This window comes from Stigmatopora argus, chromosome 4 (genome assembly GCF_051989625.1).
Source record: "Stigmatopora argus isolate UIUO_Sarg chromosome 4, RoL_Sarg_1.0, whole genome shotgun sequence".
Lineage (NCBI taxonomy): Eukaryota > Metazoa > Chordata > Actinopteri > Syngnathiformes > Syngnathidae > Stigmatopora > Stigmatopora argus.
The window spans coordinates 3,179,943-3,205,911 of NC_135390.1; the positions used below are offsets into that span (position 1 = coordinate 3,179,943).

Here is a 25,969-nt window from a genome sequence, read left to right on the forward strand (position 1 = left end):
ACTTATTTAGGTCTTTTGCCGATTAAACGTAGCTTATGGAGAAGCACCATCAATTTCGTCACACGCAGTTTCTGCGTGTGATGACAAGTAGGCTTTTGTGTTGTGGTAATGACGACATGGCCTATGTCCGATTATTATTATTATTATTATTATTACAAGTGTGACAAAGTACAAGTGTTATGATAGTAAAAGAAGGAAATTTAATCAGAAAAATATTTGTATTTCAAATTATTTCCAGTTTTGATTACTCCGTTTTTTTTTCATTATTTTATTTAAACCCCCCCAAATTTAAAAAATAATAACCCCTCCCCCAATTAATTTTAACGTATATATTAAGACAATGTTTGCGAAAAAGGGAAAATGGAGTTTTAAGAGCAACTCCAGACTTATTAAATAGTTTGAAGAATTCTTTCATTCTTGTTTTTTTTTTATTAGTTTGAGTAGTCGGTCAAGGAAATGTACTTAGAAATCACATGGTTTAGTACATAATTAGATGATTTAAAGGGCAAAGGGTGGGATGTAAAAAGTCTTTCAATTCTGCAACGACTCTTATACCGTTAGTCTGGTAGTTGGTCCATTAGGTCTGTCATGTTGAGGGAACGGGACCGAGTCGTAGACCACTCCTAGTACACCTGGTTCCTCTGATGATGGAACCAGGTGTCCAAATCCCTGGTAAGAGTGAGACAGATGTACTTAGTTGTCACTTTACCTTGTGTGTGTGTCTAATTGTCATATGTACCGTCACAGGAAGTACAGAGCCTTCATATTGCAGGTTGACCACGGCGACAGTCACACAGGAGATCTCGTGGAGCATGTGGATGAGTGGCTGACACGAGGACGGCAGCGTGGACGAAAGTACTAAGAGGAGCACAAAAGACCACAACAGTTGGTGAATGATAACTTCTCTTTTTTAGTTACTGTATTAGTGGGACAAAGGGTTGGTGTCGACGGGTTTATGTTGCACTTGCCAAAAGTAGACCACCAGTGGTACATCTACTTAAGAAAATAATTGGTTCCAGAAGTGGTTTTGTAAGTTTAATTTTTCAAAAATAGACGTGTTTTATCTGTAAAAAGCCCCAACTTGTTGTAAGGTCCCGAATATTGCCAAAATAAACTCTAAAATGGTCAATGATGTATGAAATATAAAGCATCATGGAAAGGCATCACCCTCCTAGCGATTCCATTTCGCAAAGTCAAACGTTGTAATATTAAAGTCAAAAATTAAATGTTAAAGTTGTAAAATATGGGAAAAAATCTCATCTAATTTTCTGAACCACTTTATCCTCATTAGGGTCGCGAGGGGTGCTGGAGCCTGTCCCAGCTGTTTCCGGGCCAGAGGCGAGGGACACCCTGAATCGGTGGCCAGCCGATCGCAGGGCACGAGGAGACGGACAATCATTCACACTCACACCCATACCTAGGGGAAATTTAGAGTGTCCAATCAGCCTACCATGCATGCCTTTGGAATGTGGGAGGAAACCGGAGTACCCGGAGAAAACCCACGCAGGCCTGGGGAGAACATGCAAACTCCACACAGGTGGACCGACCTGGATTTGAACCCAGGACCCCAGAGCTGTGAGGCCGACGTGGTAACCACTCGCAGTTCATAAAAATGTGAAAATCCACGCTGAAACCCGTAAGCCGAAACTGCTTTTTCTACTAAGACTCATCACTGAAGAGAAAAAAAAAAGTTATAATAGGAATGACCCTACTTCGCGATTTTTCGATTATCATGGCATCACATTAAAGATGGAAATTAGCCCACGTCTACAATCTTACATATTTAGATATACAGACGCTCCCCTACTTACGAACATTCAACTTACGAACAACGGTACATACGAACATGTCTGCAAATTGCGTTTAAGTCCAAAAATGTTCGCAAGTCCAATTTTGTATTTCGCGTCTTTTTCGGAGTAGTACTCCTTTCCGCCGCTAATACCGACGCCTGGCGCTGTGAGAGCTCAGCTCACCCAGCATCTACCTTCTTCGTTGCAATGCGGAAGTGCGTGAATGTATCTCCAGTGTGCAAAGAACCTTTTTCATTTGTATCATTAAATATCTCATGCATCCAATATTGAATATGGTTGGTAAAAAGCTAAAGGCTTCTATTGAGGGAGTTGCAAGGAAGAGGCAAGCCATTTCATTTGAAACGAGTGGCAATAATAACGAAGCTTGATGCGCGTCAGAAAGTGGTGAGCGTTGCACATTCAGTACCATTTATAAACAGAAAGATCGAGCAGCAGGACCCAAATATTGAACGTTGCACAAAGTTTGCAAATCAATTGAATGATGCCATACAGTGCTACTGCATCATTTATGATGAAAAAAAGAAGAAAACTGTGCAATCGTCATTAGGTCGCTTCTTTTGGCCAGTTTCTAATACATAAATCTCTCTCTCTCTCTACAGTACTGTACATATTCTCTCCATTTTATTAAATGTTTTTTTTTCAGTACAAACCAATGCGTGTTACTTATACAAGCCTTAAACATACAAATACACTTATATAAACCTTCAATATACTTATATAGGCCTTAAACATAAATTATAATACAAAATATAGCACTAAATCAACTTACAAACAAATTCAACTTATGAACAATCGCTCGGAACCAATTGCGTTCGTAAGTTGAGGAGTGTCTGTACATGTTCATTGACATGAATATAAATATGTTCATTAATATGTGCTGTCCCTTATCAAATAAATCAAACTCAAACTCAAACAATGTCAACATACCAATCAGCAGCTGGAAGCAGCACTTTGCTGCACCACCCATGCCCACCCGACCCCCTGTAGTGACCAGCTGGCTTGGCTTGAGTATGCCCACAATTCACACCATAATTCCTCTTCCAAACTGTCCGCTTTTGAGTGTTCTCGTCTCTGAAGGTGGATATTGCTGTTCCGTCTCTCCAGGCACACCTTGCCAAATGTGCCCGACCCAGAGACAGACAAATCGCCGTCACCCCCCGCACAAGCCCATGTTGGCAACCAGAAGGTCTAGTTATCCTCCCGAGAACTCCCCCTTAGGACCGAGTCTAGGAAGCTGTCCCCCTGCTTAATTGATCCTTATGAGATGGAACGGGTGGTAAACCCATGCGCCATGCGCCTCAAGCTGCCGGCAGCCCTCCGCACCCGTCCCGTCCCACCTTCCATGTTTCACAGATCAAGCTGGACCACGATGACGCACCCGGTACCTTCGCTTTGGACCCCTCTACAGACCCCTCGGCTACCGAACCCCACGCTATGTAAACCGACTCGTCTACGCTGCTCCCCTTGTACCTACGCCCGGCCCTGGTTGTCCAACAATAAATAGAAAACACCACGTCAAGTTCAAGTGTGTTTGCCCTCTTCGGGTCCCTCCACCCACGACAGTAACAGAGACATTGCAAATAGACTGGATAGGTGCCCTTGCAGACTGAAGTTGGTGAACCTATCTCATGAAAATAATCTAATGCAGGTAAAGACAACACTCAGTGGACACACCAGGTCTGAATTTTTAAAGAGCGGAGACCCAATGAGCCCAATTACTGTTTTTCAAACAGTGAATAGCTATCGGACAAGAAGTTAAGGTTTGGTTTAGGCTTAATTTAATTGTGTCTAATACTTCTAAATGATATTTTGCATCAAATGAGTTCTTGTTTTTACATAATAAAATGAAAATTTGATGTTTTCTGCTCTGTTCTGTGGAAACAACATTGAAACCAGTTGTAACATAATGGTAATGTTATAACTTATTCCTTTTAATGATAAAAAGAAAACATCTACATTTGATTATGAAGATTAAAATCAAAATAGTGACAAAAAGTGACAACCACCTCCACGAAGAAGATGATTGTCACAAATTGTCAGGATGTCTTTGATTACTGTATGAAAAAAAGGTTGAAAAGGATTTAACATCTCGTTCCAACCCAAGATATGAAGCTTCCCTGCAATAAATGAATCACTCTTCTACTACTTCACTTCCATCTTGTGCAGTGAGAGGTCGCCACTGCAAGTCAACTTTTCCCATTTCATCATTTTCCTTTGCATCATCTTTCCATACACCACCCACTTTCATGTCCTCCCTCATTGCATCCTCTAGCCCTCTTCCCTGGCCGTTCAACCCTCAACATCCTTTTACCAATAGCTCTCCTCTGTACATGCCTAAACCATCGAAGTCTAGTCTCTATGATTTTGTCTCCAAAACACTGAACCTTCACTGTCCCTCTTAATTGTTTTAATTCTAATCCCATCTAATCTGGTCACGCTTAAGGAGAACCTCAGACCTTCATCTCCACTACTTCTAGCCCCACCCCCTCCTGTATCTTCTTCAGAGCTACTGCCTTTAAGCCAGACCTGGGCAATCCGGTCCTCGACGACCACTGTGGGTGCAGGTTTTTGTTCCAACTGATCCATCACAGACAGTTTAACTAATTAGATTTCTGCTGAAACAAGAAGCACCTGACTGCAATCCACTGATTGCCCTTCTAAAACACCAGATCAGTGGAAAGGTTTCGTCTTATGGGTTGGAACGAGAAGCTGCACCCACTGTGGGACTTTGTGGAATTGATGGCCCAGGTCTGCTCTAGGCCATACATCATGGCTGGCCTGACCACTGTCTTGTAGACCAGAGGTGGTGAAGTCCGGTCCTCGAGAGTTCCAGTCTGTTTTCCATGTCTCCCTCCACCAACACACCTGAATCAAATCATCGGGATCGGTATGAAGCAGATTGCTGATGAGTTGATGATTTGATTTGGGTGTGGATGGGGCGCTCAAGGACCGGACTTGGCCACCTGCTGTAGACCATTCCCTAATTAGTGTTAACAAGAAAATATTCATGAAAGACAAAAATGGTTTACTTCGTTTGAAAAAAAGTATCGATACTACACTTGTAAAAGATGTTGGTAGTTCAAGAAGATGCAACTGACCTTTAGCGGGCAGAGCAGAGATGATGTGGTCAGCATACACGAGACCATCCTCCAAATTGATCTAAAGCCAAACACAAACTGTGACTATAAGAACAACACCAAGTGTTCAGTTTTTCTTACCTTCCAACCTTTAATTGAAGGACTGATGTGTTTGACAGATGCATCTCGGTGTAACTCCACCCTTGCGCTCCTTTGGAGAAAGTCAACGATGCTTTCTGGGAGTGCCTCCAATCCTCTTCTAAGGGACCACTGAGCCCATGACTCCTTCATTGATCTTAGGCTCAGAGGACCGGGAGGAACCACATGAGAAGGTCCTGCAGGTTTAAACCAACATAGTAACTTACTTGTATGTGGGTATGTAAAGACTAGAGGTGGGTAGTAACATGTTAATATGTCGACAGCTATCAAATAATTATGTAACTGACTATAATTAGTTATTTTTCTAAAATCCTTATAAAGCGTGATTCATGGGTGTGTGAGTATGTGAAGATTCTCTCGCTACGTTTGTCCAAAACGGGGAACATAGAGAGTTGAAATGTTTTTATAGTTGCCAGAAACGGCTGTCGGGTCCTAATAGACGAGTGATTGAATTTCTTCACCCTCTCTAAGTGTGTGGACTCAACTTTTATTTGTTACAGCTGAAAGCAGAGTTGATTTATGAATCGCTGTTTTTACATGATGTGCCCTAAACGTACCGCGTGGCTCATTGGTCCACCAGCGACTTTCTAGGTGCTCCTGGAAAACTTTTTTTCTCTGTCCTGACAGGACTTATAAAACATCCACCCATCCATAAATCACGCTTTATCGATTCTCCAATCCTTATAAAGCATGATGTGCGGATGGATGTGTGCGTGTGTGCACCTGGAAACTCGCTGGCGGAAATTCTTCCCAAAATGACGTTTGTAAATAACGTGGAAAGGAGTCTTGGATCAGCGCGTCCAGCAACATCGTGTCTCACCGAGTCTTTCTGTCACGGCAGGAACAAAGTAGTGTTTCGGGGAGCAGGAATAGTTAAAGCGTGATTTATGGATGGGTGGATTTTTTTTGTAAACAATCTCACGCTACTTTTGTCCAAACGCTGCATCATAGAGAGTTGACATTGTGGTGGCCAGAAACGGCCGTCGGATCCAAACCGTGCATCGTAGAGAGTTGACATTATGGTGGGCAGAAACGGCTGTCGAATCCTAATAGACGAGTGATTGAATTTCTTTACATTCTCCAAGTGTGTAAACTCAAGCGTTGAGCATTTGCATGTATTATCGATGAGTATGCCTGACCTGAAATATGTTAGCTTGCTGCTCTTTTGTGGTGGTTTAAGTTAGTTGCATGAACTACGCAACAGCACCGCTATTGTGCAAGTATTTATTTTCATTATATTTTCACTTTGGCTTACAATGTTTTACCAAAAGTAACACCCAAACATTTCTTAAATAGGTAAATTTTGTCAGCCTTTCTTTTGAAATTGACTTTTCCATACTTATTCCAAAAAGGCATACTCCTGCTTCTGTATATATTATACATTCCTTTTTGCACACTTTACATACGTTTTCACCAATTATGGCAAAAAAGAGGAGTTCTCATTTTATATCGAGTTGGGAAAGGCGTAAACAATTGAAGCAGCACGATCTTCTGCATTCCAAAGTGGTGGTGAGGCTTCCACCTCGGTGGGAGCTCATGATTCTGCATCTATATCATGGTTACATAGCACCAACCATGCTCAGATGCCTATTACTGAGAGCGTGGACTGAGCAGGGGCAATATCAGCTGTGGGGCCCACAGAAAATAGGGATGTTCGTAGGGCCAGGTGTAAGAAATAATCTTCGGCTACTTCAGCTACTGGGGCTGGTCAGACTTATGCTCAGCGTAGAAGTGGCTGGCGAAGAGCCGCTAAGGCTATGGCAGGTGCTCGGGCTGATGACCCTGAGGAACTGCGTGCTATTTGCATTGGCCGAATGGATGAATCGGCGACAGCTGCTAGGGCTGTTTTGGTATCCTACTGATACTTTGGTCTGATTGAATTGAACTGCTGAATTGCTTCTCATATCATATCTGTACATTTTGCTTGATTGATTTGAAGTGCTGAACTTCTTCTGTAGCATACCTGTACATAATTGTATACACGTTTGCAGTGCTATGCGTGTAACTAAAAAATTCCTTTCTCATCTAACCCATTTTTCAAAACAGCTTTTTAATAAAATAGCGCAACAATTGTCTTTTGGTTCTAAACAACTTGTTTATCAATAAATTCAGTAATCAGAGATTCATTCATCCCTTCACTTTCTGAACAGCTTTATCCACACTAGGGTCGTTGGGGGTGCTGGAGCCTATCCCGGACTTTGGGCCAGAGGACAACACCCTGAATCGGTGGCCAGCCGATCACAGGACCCAAGGAGAAGGACAACCATTCACGATAACACTCATACCTAGGGCAAATGTTTTTGGAAAGTGGGAGGAAACCGGAGTACCCAGCGAAAACCCACCCAGGCCCGGGGAGAACATGCAAACTCCACACAGGTTGACCGACCTGGATTTGAACCCAGGACGCCAGACCTGTGAGGCTGACATTCTAACCAATCAAGTCATTGGAAAACAAACATTTAATGTCGTAAAATAATTTTCAGAGATGAAAACAAAGAAAGTGTTTACGAATGAAAAATGTATTTTCACCTGTACATTAATTGCTGCTAGGATTGCACTTTGAAAAGAGCATTAAATGTGGATACAAAATGAAATACCTGAATGTATCTTCAAATTCTAGAGAATTGCGCCAAAAAAAAACCTATGTGGGCCTTATATCTAAATACAGCGTAGCTGCAACACTGTAGCATATACAGTGATACCTCTACTCAATGAACATTTGAACATATAATATACAGGTTACAAATACAGTGAATTTGAAATTACCAACATTTTCAAAAATTCATACATCTGGCAAAATGGAAATACACTTGTAACAACCTGTATTTTAAATTTACAAATATGCGTGATAGAGTTGCGCAACACCCTGCTGTCCCCCTATTGGCTAGGAGGGAGATGCGTCTCCATAGTGTTTCTCCTATGCCTTCGCTGCTTTGTGAGTTTTTCCCAATGTGCTTAACGTAACTTTATGCTTTGTATTTCATCATGGGCCCCATGAAAGTTATTCTCGGGTGGAATGAAATGAATATGTGGGTTCTGTTATAAAAGCAAAGGTAAGATTGGGCCGAAAAAATCCGGCCCCACTCAATTGGGCCCGCGGGTATTAATTTTCGGCCTGGCCCGAGCAATTAACATGATTTGCAAGCCCGAGGCCGGAGCAAACCTGAAATTTCATATTTTATTTGTAAGGACTCGGGACTCCTGACTTGAGTCGGGACGAGGAGTGGTGATTAATGATAACAGATTAAAGCCTGTCTTTTATAACAAAATCTTAGTTAAACAAGACTGTATAAACATTTACATCTTTTATATGATAATATAGATGTTTGACGATTTCAACTGTTTATTTTTGCTCTGGTATGAGAGCCAATCGCCATATTGACTACATTCAGCAAAGCCAATGCAAGTTTCTCTAGTATATTCAACAATCAATTTGAAGCTTTTCCAAAATTCACCCCTAAATTGTTCTCCTGTCTTTAGTTTATCCTTAACTTCTTGCAGCATTCATGTGCGCAGAGCATGCTCTGGCTCTGCGGCTCCACCTCCAATAGCAATTACATTACAGTGCCTTCTCTGTTTTGTCCAAATGTATTTATTTTATAACAAGTATTCCTTGGTTTAGTATCCACACATTGTTTTAGTACACATTTTTATAAACATTTATTTATTTTAAAAAAAAGTCAGCGAGATCACACATCGTTTTAGGATAGATTTCTTTTTCAGCGAGCGAGAAGCCCGGCCCGACCCGAGCCAAATTTCGGGGATTTCAACACTTCGGGTTTCGGGTCGGGTTCGGGCTCAAGATCTTACCTCTATGTCAAAGTGTTCTCAAGTCTTGCCAACATATGCCTAAAAATGTACATCTGGTGATTGGATAATGGCTCTTCAAGTCAAACTCATCACCGACCAATCCACATGAAAGCCACAGTTTGACACGTTAGTCAAGCAAAAGCACGAAAACTTTGTTTACCGTCAAAGTTTTTGTGACGTTCTTTGCTCCTCTTTTAATGAGGGAACTAAGAGTATTACAGACAAAACTTGAGAAATTGATTCATGGAAAAGAACTGCTTTGTATTCCGCTAGCGTTGGCACATTTCTATGTGCATGACACTACTTCGAGCGTGGCTACATCGACCAATGGTACCCTCGCGTTGGCACAACCAATGGCACCGACACTAACTGTAGCGCCGTTGCATCAAACAATAGGAGCCTCGCGTTGGCACAGCTGTGTTTGCGACATTTCTACAAATACGCACCATTGACTAATGGAAGCTTCACGTTGGCATTGCACAATTTAAATGCCGCTGACACTAACTCTAGTGCTGATTTAATCTTATTTTTTCTTTTCATTAGACCTTTTTGCCCATGCTGCATATACTCACTGATAAGCAAAAGCGTAACAATTTTTTTAAAATAATTTAGATACTTATTGTACTTGAAGTGTTGAAATGCCCCCCCAAAAATGCACGCATTTATTTTTACTTTTAAATTCTGCCATTGGTTGATGTAGAACTTTAGAAGCTTTTTATTGAAACTGATTACTCAATTTAATCGATTACGTTTTCGGTTACATTTACTCTTTTGCATTTTACTTGAGTAACTTAAGAAAAGTGTACCTCCCAAAGTAGTTTTACCATGCCATCCTTTTTGCATTTGTGGTCACGTTTCCTTTTTATTCTACAGATTAGTTTCCTTGATTTTTTCCAAGCTCCCCACAGTAGCGCTACATACATACATTCCCAAATGAGACGTTGCAACAATCACGACTCCATTATACCAATCAGATCTAACTCTAGAATCACGAGCAAACACAAGCTTGTAGTTGGAGGCCTATGATCACGCCGGCCTGTTCGATCTTTAAAGCACTGTAAAAACTTCAACTAGAACTAAAAAAAATATTATTCCTAAAGAATAAACGGGCGGTCCGGTGGATGAGTGGTTAGTACGTCGGCCTCACAGTGGGAGACCTGGGTTCAAATCCAGGTCAGTCTACCTGTGTGGAGTTTGCATGTTCTCTCTGGGCTTGCGTGGGTTTTCTCCAGGTACTCCGGTTTCCTCCCACATTCCAAAGGCATGCATGGTAGGGTGATTGGACACTCTAAATTGCCCCTCGGTATGGGTATGGGTGTGAGTGTGCATGGTTGTCCGTCTCCTTGTGCCCTACGATCGGCTGGCCACCAATTCAGGCTGCCCCCCGCTTTGGCCTGGAGACAGCTGGGATTGGCTCCAGCACCCCCCGCGTCCCTAATGAGGATAAAGCGGTTGAGAAAATGAGATGAGATGTCATGGTCATACATATGTATTTTCCACTAGAGGGCACTCATAGTCTTTGGACAGTTGATGTTTGACGGGTTTTGACCCAACAGTGCCATTTAATTGGTTATACAACTGTTCAGATAGATGCAGGGGAAAATATATACGCCATTGTTTAATACAGGTAATCATTACTTGAGTAGTATTAGTTTCACCGAATACTGTTTTACTTGTACTGATTTTTTGGATTGATTATTTTAACTTCAACTATAATATTATTGTGAAAGAACACTACCTTAACTTGAGTGAACCTTTTTGCTACTCTAATCTTGTGGTAAAGGGGCATCATGTGGAAATGGAAATATATATAAACATGCGACCTTACCAGAACCCAGCAGCATGCCAAGTGTCAAGGAGCCTCTGTGCTGCTCTGCGTTGTAGAGGACGGGGAAACAAGAGCGCACGCTCAACTTCCGGCAATCCCCCGCAAAGACCCCACGACACAGACTGTCCACAGCAATGTCTGCGAGCTGGCACAACGTAAAGAAACAGTCATTGTGCGCTTAGCACGTGCACTTCCATAAACGTGAATTCCCTAATCGTCACCTCTTTTCCAAGCCTTCGAGTCACAAACGAATGTACAGATTCGTCTTCATTTTTGCTTTTCTTTGCAAAGATCTCAGTAGCAATGTTAAACAGCAAAGGGCGGGAGAATGGGGTCACTGTCCGGAAAAGACCACTGAAAGTCAGAAAGACAAAATATTGCAATTAATCACATTAAGGAGACATACAGCAACTTTAGCATGTGCATCCTAGTGGGAAGAATGTTCCATCTTGAAATATCTTGGAAAAGAAAATAGAGAAAATCATTTATCACAGGTGATAGTGGAGGAAAACAAATAAAAGCCCGTATACTATTTTCAGGAAGTGGCTGTCTGACACAAGGGCAACCATTTTATCAATGGCAATACTATTTCAACCAATCAAATGCAAACATCCCAGATTGTCTGCCCTTGCTTTTAGGGTTCCATCTTGTTTTACTCATGGGCAACACATGACTAGGGGCATGCGTATTAATTCTATGGTGGCTTCCAAATGGGTTATTTGTGTGGTCTGTGTATTTTCCACCTGAATTTGCCTAAATGGTATTTTTGGGCTGTATGAAACATAATATTCTCCACCATTCATCATCAAGGCTGGGATTGTGACTTTTTATTTATTTTTAATTCAGAGAATGCAGCAGGAGAATAAGGGATTTTTGGGGACCAAAAAGAAAGACCAGAGGTGATACATGAAACAAATATACATCAGAGCTGCCAACTACTCCGGAATTTCCGGAGTTTACCCAGAAACGCAACGGAAACTCAGGCACTCTGGACATCCTCCTTGAACTCCGGAAATCCCAAAAATTGTCACTTAATTTTTTTTTGAAGCAACCATTTCGGAAAAGTACCAAATTTCCAATTTAACGGCGTTGAAATTCACACAATGGCTACGGCTTCCGCCATCTTGATTCAACTGCTGTAAACCGGAAGAATTCGGTAACACGAATGCATTGTGAATCGCCCGAGTTACAAGGTCTGAAGAATGATTCGTCTTGTGCGACTTCAGCGTGGCAATCGATTTGGAATCGATTGCATAGGTAGCCTCCATCACTTTAACATTTCAGTTTTCATTTTACAATACAAGGGAAGTATTATTAAGGCTGACTAAACCACCAGTCTTGTTTTGAAACAAATCCTATCATTTCCGGAGTTGTTCTAAAGAAAGTAGGCATACACAGCACTGGTAAGTCTGCTCGGGTTAAGCGCAAGATGGATGGCACTTTGGATGAAACTTCAAATAAGAAACCCAGACACTCGCAGAAGTTTATTGGTTCGTATTCGACGAAATACCCCTGTTGATATTGGTTATTTTTTTCATTCAATTAAAAGAAAATGGGCCATTGGAAATAATTTACCTTAATCCTGAAGGCATCTTATGAAGTTGTTTGTTGACATATAAAAACCGGTTCTTGGAAGCATGGTGACTATAGGTGACAGGCAGAATCTCCCCTGATAGACCTAGGTCCTCCACCTGCACAAACACTACATGTAAATTCATGCCTCATAATTGGATGTCATATATTCAAACTTCACCAGATTTCAATCCTCTTCCGTATTCTTTGTTTTAGACTTACCATATTGAGGGTATTTCGTCCCACAGCCCCAGCAGGTCGAATCCCTCTGGGTCCATGTTCAAACACACTGCCATCAGACCTCCTGGTTGACCACAACCAACCTCCAAAACGGCTACTGGACTCGAATAAAATGACCTTGGGAGGAAAAGGCACAAACTGTAAACAGAAATGTATACGAGTCGAAGAAATAACAAATTTTAGGGACAACCTTGGAGACTTGAGGGCTTTTGCTGAGGTAGTAAGATGCTGCCAATCCCCCGATACCCCCTCCGAGGACTGCCACAGTCCTCATTGGCTAAAAGAGAACACAAATGACAACTAAGGACCCACTTGGAAGCAAACATGAGACAAATGAGTCCTGTAGCTTTGCAGGCAAGTTATAATCACGCAAGGGCGCGTCCAGCCTGTCAAGAATGATTGGAAGAAGCTGCTTTATCACGGGTGTCAATCTGGCTCACAGCTGCTGGACATGTTCACTTAAAATGCAGCAAATTTCAATGGTGGCATTTGTTTAACTGACACTGACAATGTTGTTGGGAACAATATTTAACTGATTGGCTGTCAAATTTGCTATTTTCAAAATGCCCAGCTAAGATATCCAGAATTAGCTGGTTTCTGTATCACCAACACCTTTGCTTCCTGTTTCGAAACTGTTTTTCTAGTACAGTAATACCTTGAGATACGAGGTTAATGCGTTCCGGGACCGAGCTTGTATGTCGATTTACTCGTATTTCAAATCAACTTTTCCAATAGAAATAAACTAAATAAAAATTAATTCATTCCCACCCTATGAAAAAAACACACCAAAAAACAGGATTTTGGAATGGAAAAACATTTTTATTTGTTCTAATTTGCCATTTACTAACAGAGTAACTAATAAATATCTAGCGGTTATGATGTTGAATACTAAAAAGAGACAGTCAGTACAATGCGGAGTGCGGGAGGAGAGAGAGAGAGACTTTTTGCACGGCAACGCGCTCGTAACATAACAAACAAATTTAAATGAACTTGGATTACGATACAGACATACTCAAAAATACGTTTAATCTAACCTTACACTAAACTTAATTCTAATATTGTTTTATTTTTTTTTAACCTTTCTTCTCTTGGCTCTTCTTGCCCCGCCTCCACCCTGACTTTCAGCCGGAGCTTTTAAAAGGAACCTATCGAGGGTTGTTTTCTTTTGTCTTACCTTCAAAATATTCCAAAAATGACGCACACAAATGTTCTCACAATAGGATAACGCACGACTACTTGCCAACTTGTCCGGTGCCTCTTTTCCATAAAATCAGAAAACTCTTGCCACTTCGCTAACATGTCTTTGATTTCCTTTGTAGCGAGGCGGTCTCCCCTCTTCTCCTCGCAACTGAGCTCCCGGGACGCTCCGCCCATTGTTTGAAGGTATCTTTACACGAGGGAGTTGCGGGGAGAAAGACAGTGCCATGCTGTTCCCATAAGCAGCCTCTCGCGTCTCGGCCACCTAGCTGTCTCGTATGCTCGTATCTCAATAATTGTCTCGTATCTCAAGGCAAATATGCGCTCGTATTTTTACTCGTATCTCAATTGCCTCGTATGTCGGGGCACTCGTATGTCAAGGTATTACTGTACAGGAACCGATGGATTGCTAAGCAGGACGAGCACCACAGTAACTATGTCACATTACCATTGAAAACAATCAAACTACATAAGGACGTTGTTGGGTTTATTCTGGGATGTTACTATATGTTCATTAAACATTTAATAGGTAATGAAGTTATAATTTAATTTGTGAGGACACTTTCCCCCCACAGCTGCTTTCGAGGCCAGTTAATAGTTTTCAGGACTATTGACTAAACAGGACACCATGTTCCAGGCCGAGACTGTTGATCTGAGTTGGCAATGAAGATCTACAAAGGACTCTTAAATTGCTTTGACTTGGATTCCGGCAGATGGCGATAATCGAATCAACTTCCGAAAATACTCGCATTATTGTTTAAAAAATACGGTCGCTCTGTTTACCTTATAAAGAAATTATTATGCCTGTTCATGCAAATTCTTACGCAGTAGTTTTGGTTTCTGATCCGCTCGGGTCACCTTGTATGCTTACTTGTGCAAATTCTTACGCAGGTGTTTTTGGTTCCGATCTAATATGAGCAGTTGTTTTTTTGACCTTAATGATGTTATTCGGTTAGCTTATGCAATTGTTTGAATCAGATTACCTCAAATGTTTTGATTATGCGCCGACTAAATTGACAGAGGAAGATGCCGTTTCTTTAGAATCATCCTGGACGAGGGCGAGTTGGGAGTGATTTTCCTTGCAAGTTGTAGCCAGTTTATGTTAATGATGTCTCCCTGTTTTGATTAAAGTGTATTAGTAATAAATCTATCAGGCGTCAACAACCGTTTAAGTTTTTGTTTGAATAGGTTTACAGTTTTTGTATAACTTACCTCATTGGATGCCAATGACGGCAATAGACGACCAATGTACAGTGGTACCTCGTCACACGACCGCTCGTCATACAAAATTCTCGCCTTACGACGGAAATTTCGATCGAATAATTCGCCCGTCATGCGATCAAAATTTCGTGATGCGACCAAGCTTTTTTGCATATCTTTCGTGTATAACAATATCTACGAGCACTGAACGATTAATTCAGATGAGTTTTTCCTCCTACGCATCGACCAGGAAATGCACAACGCGCATGCGCGGGCAAAAAGAGGGCTTTCTGGGTAATGAAGTATACTCGTGCACACAACGCCGATAGGCAATGGCACTCTTTCTCAGAATGAAACTTCATTACCCACAATCAATACGTGGGTAAGCTGAGCTGTTGCATTTCCTGTTATTTTTATTATCAAATACGAGGAGAATTACTTCTCGTTCGCTGCTCCTAAGAACATCAGCGGCACTGGCTCGCAATTCCCTCTTTGTAATATTTCTGGTCGCAACTCTCTCTCATAGGCGCCGTTCAAAGCGGTTGCAACCAGAGCCATTTCAACGAGGGAGTTGCGAGCTGGTCTTTATGAGCAGCGGAGCGATCGCTAAAATGTACTACAAGACTATTTCTCGTTGGCACGTGGTCGTGGGTTATCCTATTGTGAGGACATTTGTGTGAATAATTTTCGGAATATTTTGAAGGGAATACGTAGTACAACAGCAAACAGCCCATCGATAGCGAACGTGAGGGTGGAGGCGTGGCAAACCGCCAACCCGGAAAACGAAGGTAACAAAAGATTACAACAAAATTAGAATTCAGTTTTGTGTAAAGTTACATTAAACGTATGTTTGAGTGTCTGTATATATTAATCCAAGTTAATTTAAATTTGTTTGTTCCGTTTATGAGTGCGTTGTCATGGGGAAGAAAAAGAAACCCCACCCCCCACGCCCCCAAACGTCTCTGTCTCTCCCGTCGGCGAAATCTGCCCAATTTTAGTTAGATTAAACACATTTTATTACTATTAAACCACTAGTTATGTGTTACTTTGTTAATAGATGGCAAATTAGAAGAAATAAAGCATTTTTTCCAAGAGAGTTGGAACGAATTAAAGTGTTTCCCATTCATTTCAATGGGAAACGTCCGCTCGAGTTACGAGAATCTCGTCATACGATCTCAGTCCCGGAACGGATTAAGATCGTATGTCGAGGTACCACTGTATTTGTAATGGGAGGGGCTGTCACCATTCAAACGATCGCTGTCAGCCCTCATGTTCCAAATGGATTGGACGTCTACTGTCGTCAATGGCACTGAAAACTAACATTTTGTGTCAGCCGTCCCATTTAAAATGGATTTGATGTCTATCATGGTCAACGGCAGTGAATGAAGTTAATTAAACACGGTCTTTTCTATTCACTTGTGATTAAATTTGACTTGTAACATGCATTGTAAAGTTATCTGTCAGTATTTCCTTACAGTATGACGGATTAAAATGCCATATAAATTATCAGGTAAATGCACATTGAAACAGGGCTGAGGAACAATAAATTGAACAGGGTCAAATTAACTCAAGTGGTACAAAAAAGATAGTAAAAAATTACCGTTGAAATAATGAGATAATGCAATCACCAATGTGAACTGGTTAGGAAACCCGCCTTGAGGTTGCAGAGTCAAACGAGACTTGGCAAAAACATTTCATGATGTGTTCGGCAAATTAAAAGACGCCGGTATCACCTTGTACTATGTCCGGAAAGCGAATTCCACCGGGTTTGTGGGCTCTCTTCCATGGACCACCACTATTCGTAGTTAGCGTGTACGTATTCACTGTTTTTTTACGTCGTAACATCAAGCCGTATTTTATATTGTCGCCACCCAATGGCTGCCAATAACAAGTACAACCACGCCAATGAATATATCTTGCACATTGCGTAACATGTTATTATTAGTAGATTATTTGTTGCCGAGGGGATTCCTTTAACTGTGACACAAAATATTTTTGGGCGGAAATGCTAGTCTACATTGGGAGACGTGCGCTGACAACTAAGTGAGGAAACGTAATTGCTCTAACGAGAATGAAAAACGAAGAACGAAATTGTTATAATTCAAAAAGTGTCTTGTGATGTTGTCACTGAGGTCGCCCAATAATATTGTGATATATACATACATATATAAATGTATATATGGTATATTTCTAAAACTAGGTTATGGAGCCTCGAATGGGTGTTTTGTCATATTCTGCTATCCAGAAATGTATACTACGCGGTCATACGCATGCGCCCTCACGTAATTTGTGTTATCCTCATCATTTTTTTGCTCTCTTTGTCCAGGTCTTAAACATCCGTAACTAAAGCACTTAACACGACTCATTTAATTGGGTGCAATGTATTAATTCCTTCATTCATTCACTTTCTAAACTGCTTATCCTCACAAGGGTCGCGGGGGGTGCTGGATCCTATCCCAGCTGGCTTCGGGCTGGAGGCAGGGGACACCCTGAATCAGTGGCCTGCCGATCACAGGGCACAAGGAGATGGACAACCATTCACATCCACACTCAGTGTCCCATCCACCTACCATGCATGTTATTGTAAGTTGGGAGTTAAGTGGAGTACCTGGAAAAACCCCCACGCAGTTCTGAGGACAACATGCAAAATCCACTCAGGAGGACCGACTTGTAGTTGAACCCAGTACCACAGAACTTTTGAGGCCAACGCGCTAACCACTCAGCCGGTGGGCACGCTCCAAATTGCCCCTGGGTATGAGCGTGTCCCCCGCCTGGTGCCCATAGTTTGCTGGGATAGGCTCCAGCCCCCCTCACAACCCTTGTGAGGATAAACTGTTCGGATAAAATGAATTTTAGCGAATTGCAAGTATTTCAATGGAGTCCGCGAAAGTCCTGTCGCAAGATGGCTACAGCTTACTCACTTTGTCCCTGGACGTATATATGATATCAGGTCGTTCTTGATCATTTCTAAAGTTTTAACAATAGCTGGCTGGAGAACATAAAATTCCCTTCATTTTTTCTGGTAAAATAAGATTCTCCCTGCTCTTAGGGGCGTGCTGACAAGCTGGGATATTGACTCACCGATCAGGTTTGTAAGAATAAAAGTAGAGATCTGTTGTTTGTTTGACTTTGGTGTGCAAAAGTATACTCTTTATTCTTATTATATATCCAACTTTATTTTACCCCCAAACCTACCCACCGCCCGGCCCCACGACCAGTGACATTCCCACGTCACCAGTACTGTCACTGTTACAATAGCCAATCAGAGCTCACCTGCAGAAAGAAGGCAACCAAACAAAGAGCAGAAAAAAGGGTTACTTTCAGTTTGTTTTTTCTTGTTAAATAGTAATAAATACATTGAGATGCAGTGGTTCTTACTTTATCCTTTTCTCTTAAGCAGAAGGGTTAAAAAGTTTTTTTGTATTTTTTTTTAAACTTTCTGTTTCTATTCTTTTTTTTTGTATTATTTATTTATTGATCTGTGTTGGATCTTTAGCAGCAATCCGGACCAGTTGTCATGGTGATTAGCAGCACAGAGAGGAGGAGCTGTCTGGAGAACAAGCAACAGGAGGAGGAGGAGGAGGAGGAGGAGGAGGAGGAGAGCAAGACCCCCATGAGTGCCAGAGAGGCACCAGCGTCCTATCACCTACTCTTCCCTCCACCTGCCTCTCTCCCTCTCTATAGACCCTTCACAACTGGGCTGAGAGTGAGAGAGGGAGGACCAAAACATACAAAAAAACCAAAAAATCCAAGTGTCTGACTTACACACATCTCTTCAGCAGAAAAGAGGTACAGAGGTGTATATGTCTGTGTGTCTGTGTGGGTGATGTGACCGCTCCTCTAAATGCCGTTAATGAGAACATACTGATGTTGTAATTTGTGAACATGATAAGTGTGCTCTCTTTCCGCTTCCTTCACAACGGAGTGAAGCAGAAACGCAAGGGTTCTCTACATGCTCTTCATCCTCCTCCTCCTCTGCAGGCTCAAACAACCAATAGAACACGCAACTCCTCAAACCACAGGGAAAAAAATCAAATAATCTTAAGCAACAATAATAATATTAATACAAACAAACTCATCACAATCATTCCTTTTTAAATGACAGTCGCAACAAAGGACAAAAAAACTAAAACTGGAAAAAAGGAGTTTTCCCAGCATCCTCCTCCTCTCATGCAGTACAGACTGTCTCCTTCAGCACAAAGTTAATGTCTTTGTCTCTCAACTCCGGCTGTATGTGTGTGTAGTTGTCGTAGTTGTAATTAAAATTGTATGGCTTTAGGGCATGGTTCAGGTTTTATCAAGAGTTGGCCGGTCCCTCGTCCGAGTCCGGCCTCCCTCTGCCCCCCGCCGCGGGGTTATTGTTGTTGGAGGTGGGATAGTAGTCCTCAGGGGGCGGGGCTTGGGGCCCGGGGGCGGCGGCGGCCGTCCGAGTCCGGAAGGCGGACAGTCCGATTGGCAAAGCGAGGGGTAGGGAGGCGGAGCCAAACTGCGACGCCTCCATGGAAGACACCGCCCCCAGGTGGTGCAGCCCTAGGGACACGCCCACATCCATGCTGTCACTCATTTGGGGCGAGGATCCCTGTTGGCCCCCCGCTCCGCTGATGCCCGTCTGTCCGCCCTGTCGCAGGCCGCGCCCGCCGTTCCCGTGGTGGGAATAGGTCGGGTGGGGGTGGTGGGTCTGGTCCAGGAAGTGGCGCTGGTGTTGTTGAGATGCGGCCGGCTTGTGGAGCAGCAACTGGGTGTACGCTGGGTCCTGACCCCCACCTCCACCATCACTGCCTGGCCACATCCTCATCTGCTGCTGGGATGGAGCCTGAAAGATCGGTTGGCACAAACGTCACTGTTTATTCTCCGCACTCATCTTCTATTTCTCATTAAGATTGTATAGTCAATTAACTCATTCAATGCCAAAATAGTATTCATATATATTTAAGAATTTAAATAAAACGCCTTCTTCTTATTTTCGTTGAAGTAATTAGATGATATGATGGAATATCAAGTTGACAACAATCTGATATTTCCCGATACTCGAAAATATCTGTTGCAGATTCGATACCCTTTGCTCGATTTAGTACATTCTGTACAAATTTTCCAGTATCAGTTCGATTTCACCTAAAACAACCATCATAATACAAAGCAGTTTCGATGTTGGTGACAATTTCGCTGCTAGAAAAAATGTCTGACATAAAAATATTCTTTAAAAAAAACGCAATAGAAATATAGTACAGTTGTACCTCTACTTATGAATCCCTCTAGGTATGAAATGTACTGGTTACAAAACCCTTTGATAAGCAAATGACCATTCCAACATACAAAAACAAGATCCAAGATACGAAATCCCCCAAAACATAAATGCATTTCCTGTATCCGTTATTTTATTTTGAAATTGTCCCGGTGACATTGCGGCCTGTTTTATTTCCACTTGGAGCCTTCCAGAACAACAACAACAACAACTCTCTTTTGATGGTTATTTGTCATCACTGAGTTCTTCATTTCAAATTATTGGTGCAAATGAAATGAACAAGCGGGCCCTGTTATCCATCGATGAAAAACAAGATAAGAAAGTGGTGTGCGGTTAACTGATATTGCAAGGCAATACAGGCCGAACCCAACTACGAGCATCGCTGCCCTATTGAAGCAGAAGGAAGCATTAATGGCGACGACTACTTACAATGTCCTCTGTGTACTGAACGATGAGATAGAGAGACTGTTAGTCCTTTGGAGCTGTATTTAATGCTAAGTTGAATTTGAATTCAGAATTTTGAGTTTGAATTTATTATTTGAAGTTGTTTAGATGTGTGTTTTTGTGCATATGTTTGTGTAACAAGGTTAGCTTCCCCATGTTATGTAAATGTTCTGAAAACGTAAATATAAAAATTGTTATTTTGGGTTTAAACTGGTTAAATTCATCCAACTTTTTTATTTTTATTTTTTTCTAAATGGTCGCATGTGAGGTAAATTTACAGTTTCTTTTTGTGAGGATGAAAATAGTCTGCTAGCCAATGGTGAGGATGTCTTCAGTTGATTATTTTATTTATTTCATATTTTACAACAACTTTTGGTTTGAAGGCAAAATTTCTAAAAATAAAGACGCCTGTCAAAATTTCTGCAGGTTTTATTTTTTACTTGTCATAGTGTAAGGAGGGAGTTGTCTTATCTTTATTGCAGAACAGAACAACAAAAACACTTTTTAAAATGATCATATTTCATATTCTCTTTTTTTATAAAGTAGGGTAACAGTTACTTTCATATTTGAATAAAGAGGAAAATAGTTTATTTACCTATTCACAGAAGTTTGAAGTTTCAAATTTGAAAAAAAAATATGTGATAGTTATCGTGATACTTATCGATAGACTGATAATTTTTTTATTGTGATAACATTTTTTGTCATATCGCCCAGATCTAGTCTAGCATTAAGGTGCCGTGGACCAGTTCTCTAAGCAGCAGGTGACAGCTTGCGTTTTCATCCCGATCGTAGCAGTGACAAAAGAGTGCCATGCATCTTTATACTAAGAAACAATTGTTTGCACAGTTGCTCTTGAAACCTGCAGCTGTTTTGAAATGGCTCCAAGTGACTTTCCTGAGTTGTTCAAGTCAATGATTCATTTTTCAGATCTGTGCTTAGCTACTTTGACTTCACCATTGTCGCCTTGGTGGGTGTTTTTATTCCATTAGCGGCCTCAGAGAAGTCACCAGCTGTAGTCACTTCATGATCACTCACAAAAGGTTAAAAAGCCATGCTATGAAGCTTATGTCATTGACACAGCTAAATCTCCAAAATTGCTCATTTGTGTTGCTGGATGTAGATTTTTGACCCAGGAGATTTGGTCACACTTTCAGTTTTCCCATAATAAAATCATAAAAGAATCAAACTTCATGATTGTTTTTTTTGCAACAAAGAAGTATCTGTTCCAATCATACTATCAGAGAAAAACAGATTTGTACAAATAACTGGAAATTCAAGACATTATGTTCTTTACAAGCATATGTAGTTTTCACCACCACTCTAAATACCGTATTTACTCGCGTATAAGAATGCACCCTGAAAGTTGCCTTGAAATTTTTGAATTTTACAATTTCTCGCGTATAAGCCCGCCCCCTGATTCCCAATTTTCACCTCCATATTCATGGTTTTAATAGGGAGTACAAATGTGTTACTTTGAAGGGAAAATCTTAAGAAAAATCATCACGAGTGGTATTTCTGAGATACTGTATGAATCAAAAGCACATTATCAGGGTCAATATCATAAGGAAGTTAATTTGCCATTCTTTGTAATTGCAAAATATCAAATTATTCAATTTGAGAAAAGAAAAGTCTATCTTGATGAGAACCTGATGCTTGCTAATTACAGAAATCAATTTTTTCTTACCAGAAGTTTAAGATGTTGTGGCAGCCATATTACTTCTAATGTCAAAATATCTCAATTCTTTCGATGGTTCATATTACTCCAATAGTTGTCTCTTTCGAACACGAAATAAAATGAAAAAATATCAAGGTGGAATTTTGTTTTATTTCAAAATCAAGGCTACTCGCGTCTGGTGAAAAAAATGTAGAGGGCAGCGCCCCGACCTTACTAAGATGGCCACGCTCCGACCTCGCTGAGATGGCCGTGCCCCAAAAGAGCAGTGACGGGAACGTTTCGCATTTTATGCAAGATACGTTTTTTTTCATGAATTTCATTCATAGACTTCAAAATAAATTTTGTTTTATCTGTTTATCTTTTCTCTATTTTGAAATAAATGACTGTATCCGCCGCATTCGCTTGGGTCATGACGCCACGACACCATTGCGTCGTGACGTCACAGTGCCATTTTGTCGTGACATCATCATGCCATGGCGGCGTCAACATGCAGTTTCGTGCATATTGTGTTTTTATGCGCATATAAGCCGTACCCTCGATTCAGTCATCATTTTTTTGTCTGACTAAAGTGGCTTATATGTGAGTAAATACGGTATGTGTGTTAGAGGAGGGCGCGGGGGGCTTGTACCTGAGGGCTGGTCATCTCATAGTCTGAATGTGTCACACCAGAGTTGTAATATCGGTTACTGTAGCGATAGTTGCGGTTGTCATTGGAGGAACCACTGGAGCCACCTGGAAATAAGAGCACCGTTAATGGGGAGGAGGGACGGTTAGTGATTGTGTGTGATTGCAAAGTCAGAGCGCCGAAATTAAGCTATTCACCATCAAAGAGAACCCTTAACAAGCAGCTGTGACAGGTCGTAAATATTAGATGAGGCTGCTGTCGGTACCACACTTAGATCCTGATGAGACCTTAACGATTGTTAATTGAGTCAGATATGAATGTTCAAACAAAGTGTGCGTATTGCAGTGGGTACACTGCAATGTCGCGGTACAAATAAGACATATTACAGGCCCGAAGGAAATTAACAGACTGGATCAAATCTTACGCTAAGGCGATCTACCAGCAGTACCTTGGCGATCAACGTAATGAGCACTCCGGATCTACATTATGTCTATGCACCCTGTAGATGACTAGTTACAATGCAGTGTGAGGAGTGGGAAATGGGAAGGTGTGTGTTTACCAGAGCTAGAAACAGAGCTAGTAGTAGAGGTTGAATGGGAGTGGTCCATGGCAGGAGAGGTGGATGTTGATGAACTCGTGTTTGTTCCTTCATCTGTGGTCTTCTTGAAAAAGTTGTGCTGCAGGGCGTAGAATGGTGTGATGCGGCTTTTGGGGTCATAGTCCAGCATGCGCAGGATTAGGTCTACAGGATGACAAATCGAAAGCAGATTAAAGATCTAGATAAATCTTTGGAAATTATAACATTGTAATAAAACGGTAAAAATGAAAATACAACATTTGTCAAGATCAAATATTTGTGATTATACAGACAACAAAAAGTTATATATCATGAAAAAGAAAATTTATATTAAAAAAGTCACATTTCAAGTCAGATTCAGAGACCACAATTTAAGTGATTTCTAGGATTTATTTGAGGTCAGCCACCTCATAAAACCCACAAAAACAGGATTTTGAAAAAAATGAATACTGTTAACTATGCTACATCACAACTAGATGATCCACTATGATACTACATTATATTACAAAACCTAATCACATGCATTGTTTATATTATATAATAGCACAGTGTTCTCTTAACCACTATTGATGAAAAATAGTGCCCTCTGGTGTTTCTAAGGTAAATTCAAGCATGAACATGAAAAGCAGTGAGTTAAAAAAGGAGTAATTTCAGATGAGATTCCTTTAACAACAACAACAACAACAACAATCCCTGAACTCATATAGCTGTAAATATTGCAGTACCTTTCCACTCCCATAACAGATGTGAAATGATTCTCAGTATAACTATATAGGACATGGAGCTGGGCGATATGACAAAAATTGTTAACATGATAATAAAAAAATATTAGTCGATATTGATCACAATAACTATCATATCTTTTTGTTTCAAATTTGAAGCTTAAAACTTCTGTGAATAAGTAAATAAATTAGTTCACTCCTTATTCAATTATGAAAATAACTATGTTACCTTACTTTATAATAAAAGAGAATATAAAATATGATTTTTAAAAGTATTGTTGTTGTTCTGAATTAAAATGGAATTAAAATTATCTAATTTTTATCGAATGTATTTTTATTATTATTGTTGAAAAAAAGTATTTCATGATAATTAGCATTATCATTTTATCGCCCGGCTCTAATAGGAAGGAAGGAATAGGAAACTACAGTCCCTGATTGGCTCTATTTATTGATCACACATTGGTGCCAATTTATCGTAATATAAACATATTAAAAATATGTTTTTGTTTTATGTTTAAACAATAACAACAAGACATACACAAAATTAAGTTATTCCTGTTAAATCAATCAATCAAAAGCCTTTATTGTCATAATACACAGCTGCGTATAACGAAATTGGTGAAATTGGTGTTTTTTAAAGTTTTTTTTAAATCTGTAAAACTGTGCAACATACTTAAGGATCAACAATACTGAGGTAGAACACTTGTTTTTGTTTGGACATTACTTTACATTTATTGAATAAATCTATGTAGTAAAATTTAATGTGGGACTTTAGCTGGGAAACAGCGCCCTCAGAGGTCTAATCAAAATTATTTTAAAGGAATCCACGGTCAACATGCCAAGTTTAGTGCTGGGATTTCACCATATTGCAAGGCACGCCGTTCGCGTACTGCCAATTAGAGGACGGGATTGGAAGTGCAGCAACCTATTGTTTATTTCCACAAAAACACATGTAAAGATCTTCTCATGGTGGATTTTTTAATCAATGAGATTGTGCAACATATGATTGTGATGTATCGTAGGATGATTTTTTATTAAACACCTTTACTTACAAAAATACATATTATTACAATGTATTAAGATTTACCTTTAAATTTCAGGTAGTCACAGGGAGCATGCCCTGGTTCACCTGCTCTCCGTCCACCTGGACCACCAGTCTCTACACCCAAAACCTCATGAAGACGGCGGGTGGCTGGCGGCTTGTACTCCTAAAGAGAGACAGAAGACAAGTGTAGATGCCAGTGATAAACGCTGTAAATGTAATTGTAAAATGCTTATTTAATCACTCTAGAACTACGTTTACGTGGACATTCTTATTCAAATTAAAAGTTTGGTTGGAATAAAAATGCTTCATGTTTACACCCCATTTTGTATTTGGTATATTCTAACCCAATCAAGCCTGTTCCGATCAAGATACATTCTGAACGAGAGGGGTGGTTTATTCATTCAGTAATTTTCCGAACCGCTTATCCTCACAAGGATCATGGGGGTGCTGGAGCCTATCCCAGCCAACTATGGACACAAGGCTGGGGATACCCCTAATCAATGGCCAGCCAATTGCAGGGCACAAAGATACAGAGAACCATTCACACTCATACCTAGAGGCAATTTTGGGCACTCAACCAGACTAGCATGCATGTTTTGGAATGTGGGAGAAAACCGGAGTACCTGGAGAAAACCCACACAAGCTCAGGGAGAATATGCAAAATCCACACAGTGAGGAACCCTTGACCTTAGAACTGTGAGCCCAACGCATTAACCACTCGTCCACCGGAGTCGTTTATGTTGAT

General features: G+C 40.8%; 2 protein-coding genes across 7 annotated transcripts in view; both read right to left on the reverse strand.

The window, feature by feature from the left end:
* The window catches only part of ppox (protoporphyrinogen oxidase), a 20,317-nt gene extending 3,456 nt beyond the window's left edge, over window positions 1–16,861 (reverse strand). The window contains exons 1-10 of one of the 2 annotated variants that reach the window (XM_077599442.1): window positions 16,495–16,861; window positions 12,688–12,774; window positions 12,480–12,614; window positions 12,261–12,376; window positions 10,907–11,039; window positions 10,686–10,830; window positions 5,030–5,223; window positions 4,910–4,970; window positions 740–858; window positions 556–669 (exon numbers count right to left, since the gene is read on the reverse strand). In XM_077599442.1, coding sequence (XP_077455568.1) covers window positions 556–669; window positions 740–858; window positions 4,910–4,970; window positions 5,030–5,223; window positions 10,686–10,830; window positions 10,907–11,039; window positions 12,261–12,376; window positions 12,480–12,614; window positions 12,688–12,771 — 1,101 coding nt within the window. In that variant the 5' untranslated portion in view covers window positions 12,772–12,774; window positions 16,495–16,861. The remainder of the gene's footprint in view (window positions 1–555; window positions 670–739; window positions 859–4,909; window positions 4,971–5,029; window positions 5,224–10,685; window positions 10,831–10,906; window positions 11,040–12,260; window positions 12,377–12,479; window positions 12,615–12,687; window positions 12,775–16,494) is intronic. The other variant, XM_077599441.1, reaches the window with a different exon arrangement.
* Window positions 16,862–18,011: 1,150 nt separating this feature from the next.
* dyrk1b (dual-specificity tyrosine-(Y)-phosphorylation regulated kinase 1B) overlaps window positions 18,012–25,969 on the reverse strand; it is a 75,815-nt gene continuing 67,857 nt past the window's right edge. For 4 of the 5 annotated variants that reach the window (XM_077597969.1, XM_077597970.1, XM_077597971.1 and 1 more), the window contains 4 exons: window positions 25,267–25,387; window positions 23,440–23,622; window positions 22,884–22,987; window positions 18,013–19,707 (listed from right to left, as the gene is read on the reverse strand). In XM_077597969.1, the coding sequence (XP_077454095.1) occupies window positions 19,192–19,707; window positions 22,884–22,987; window positions 23,440–23,622; window positions 25,267–25,387 (924 nt within the window). In that variant the 3' untranslated portion in view covers window positions 18,013–19,191. Of the gene's footprint in view, window positions 19,708–22,883; window positions 22,988–23,439; window positions 23,623–25,266; window positions 25,388–25,969 lie in introns of all 5 variants that reach the window. The other variant, XM_077597968.1, reaches the window with a different exon arrangement.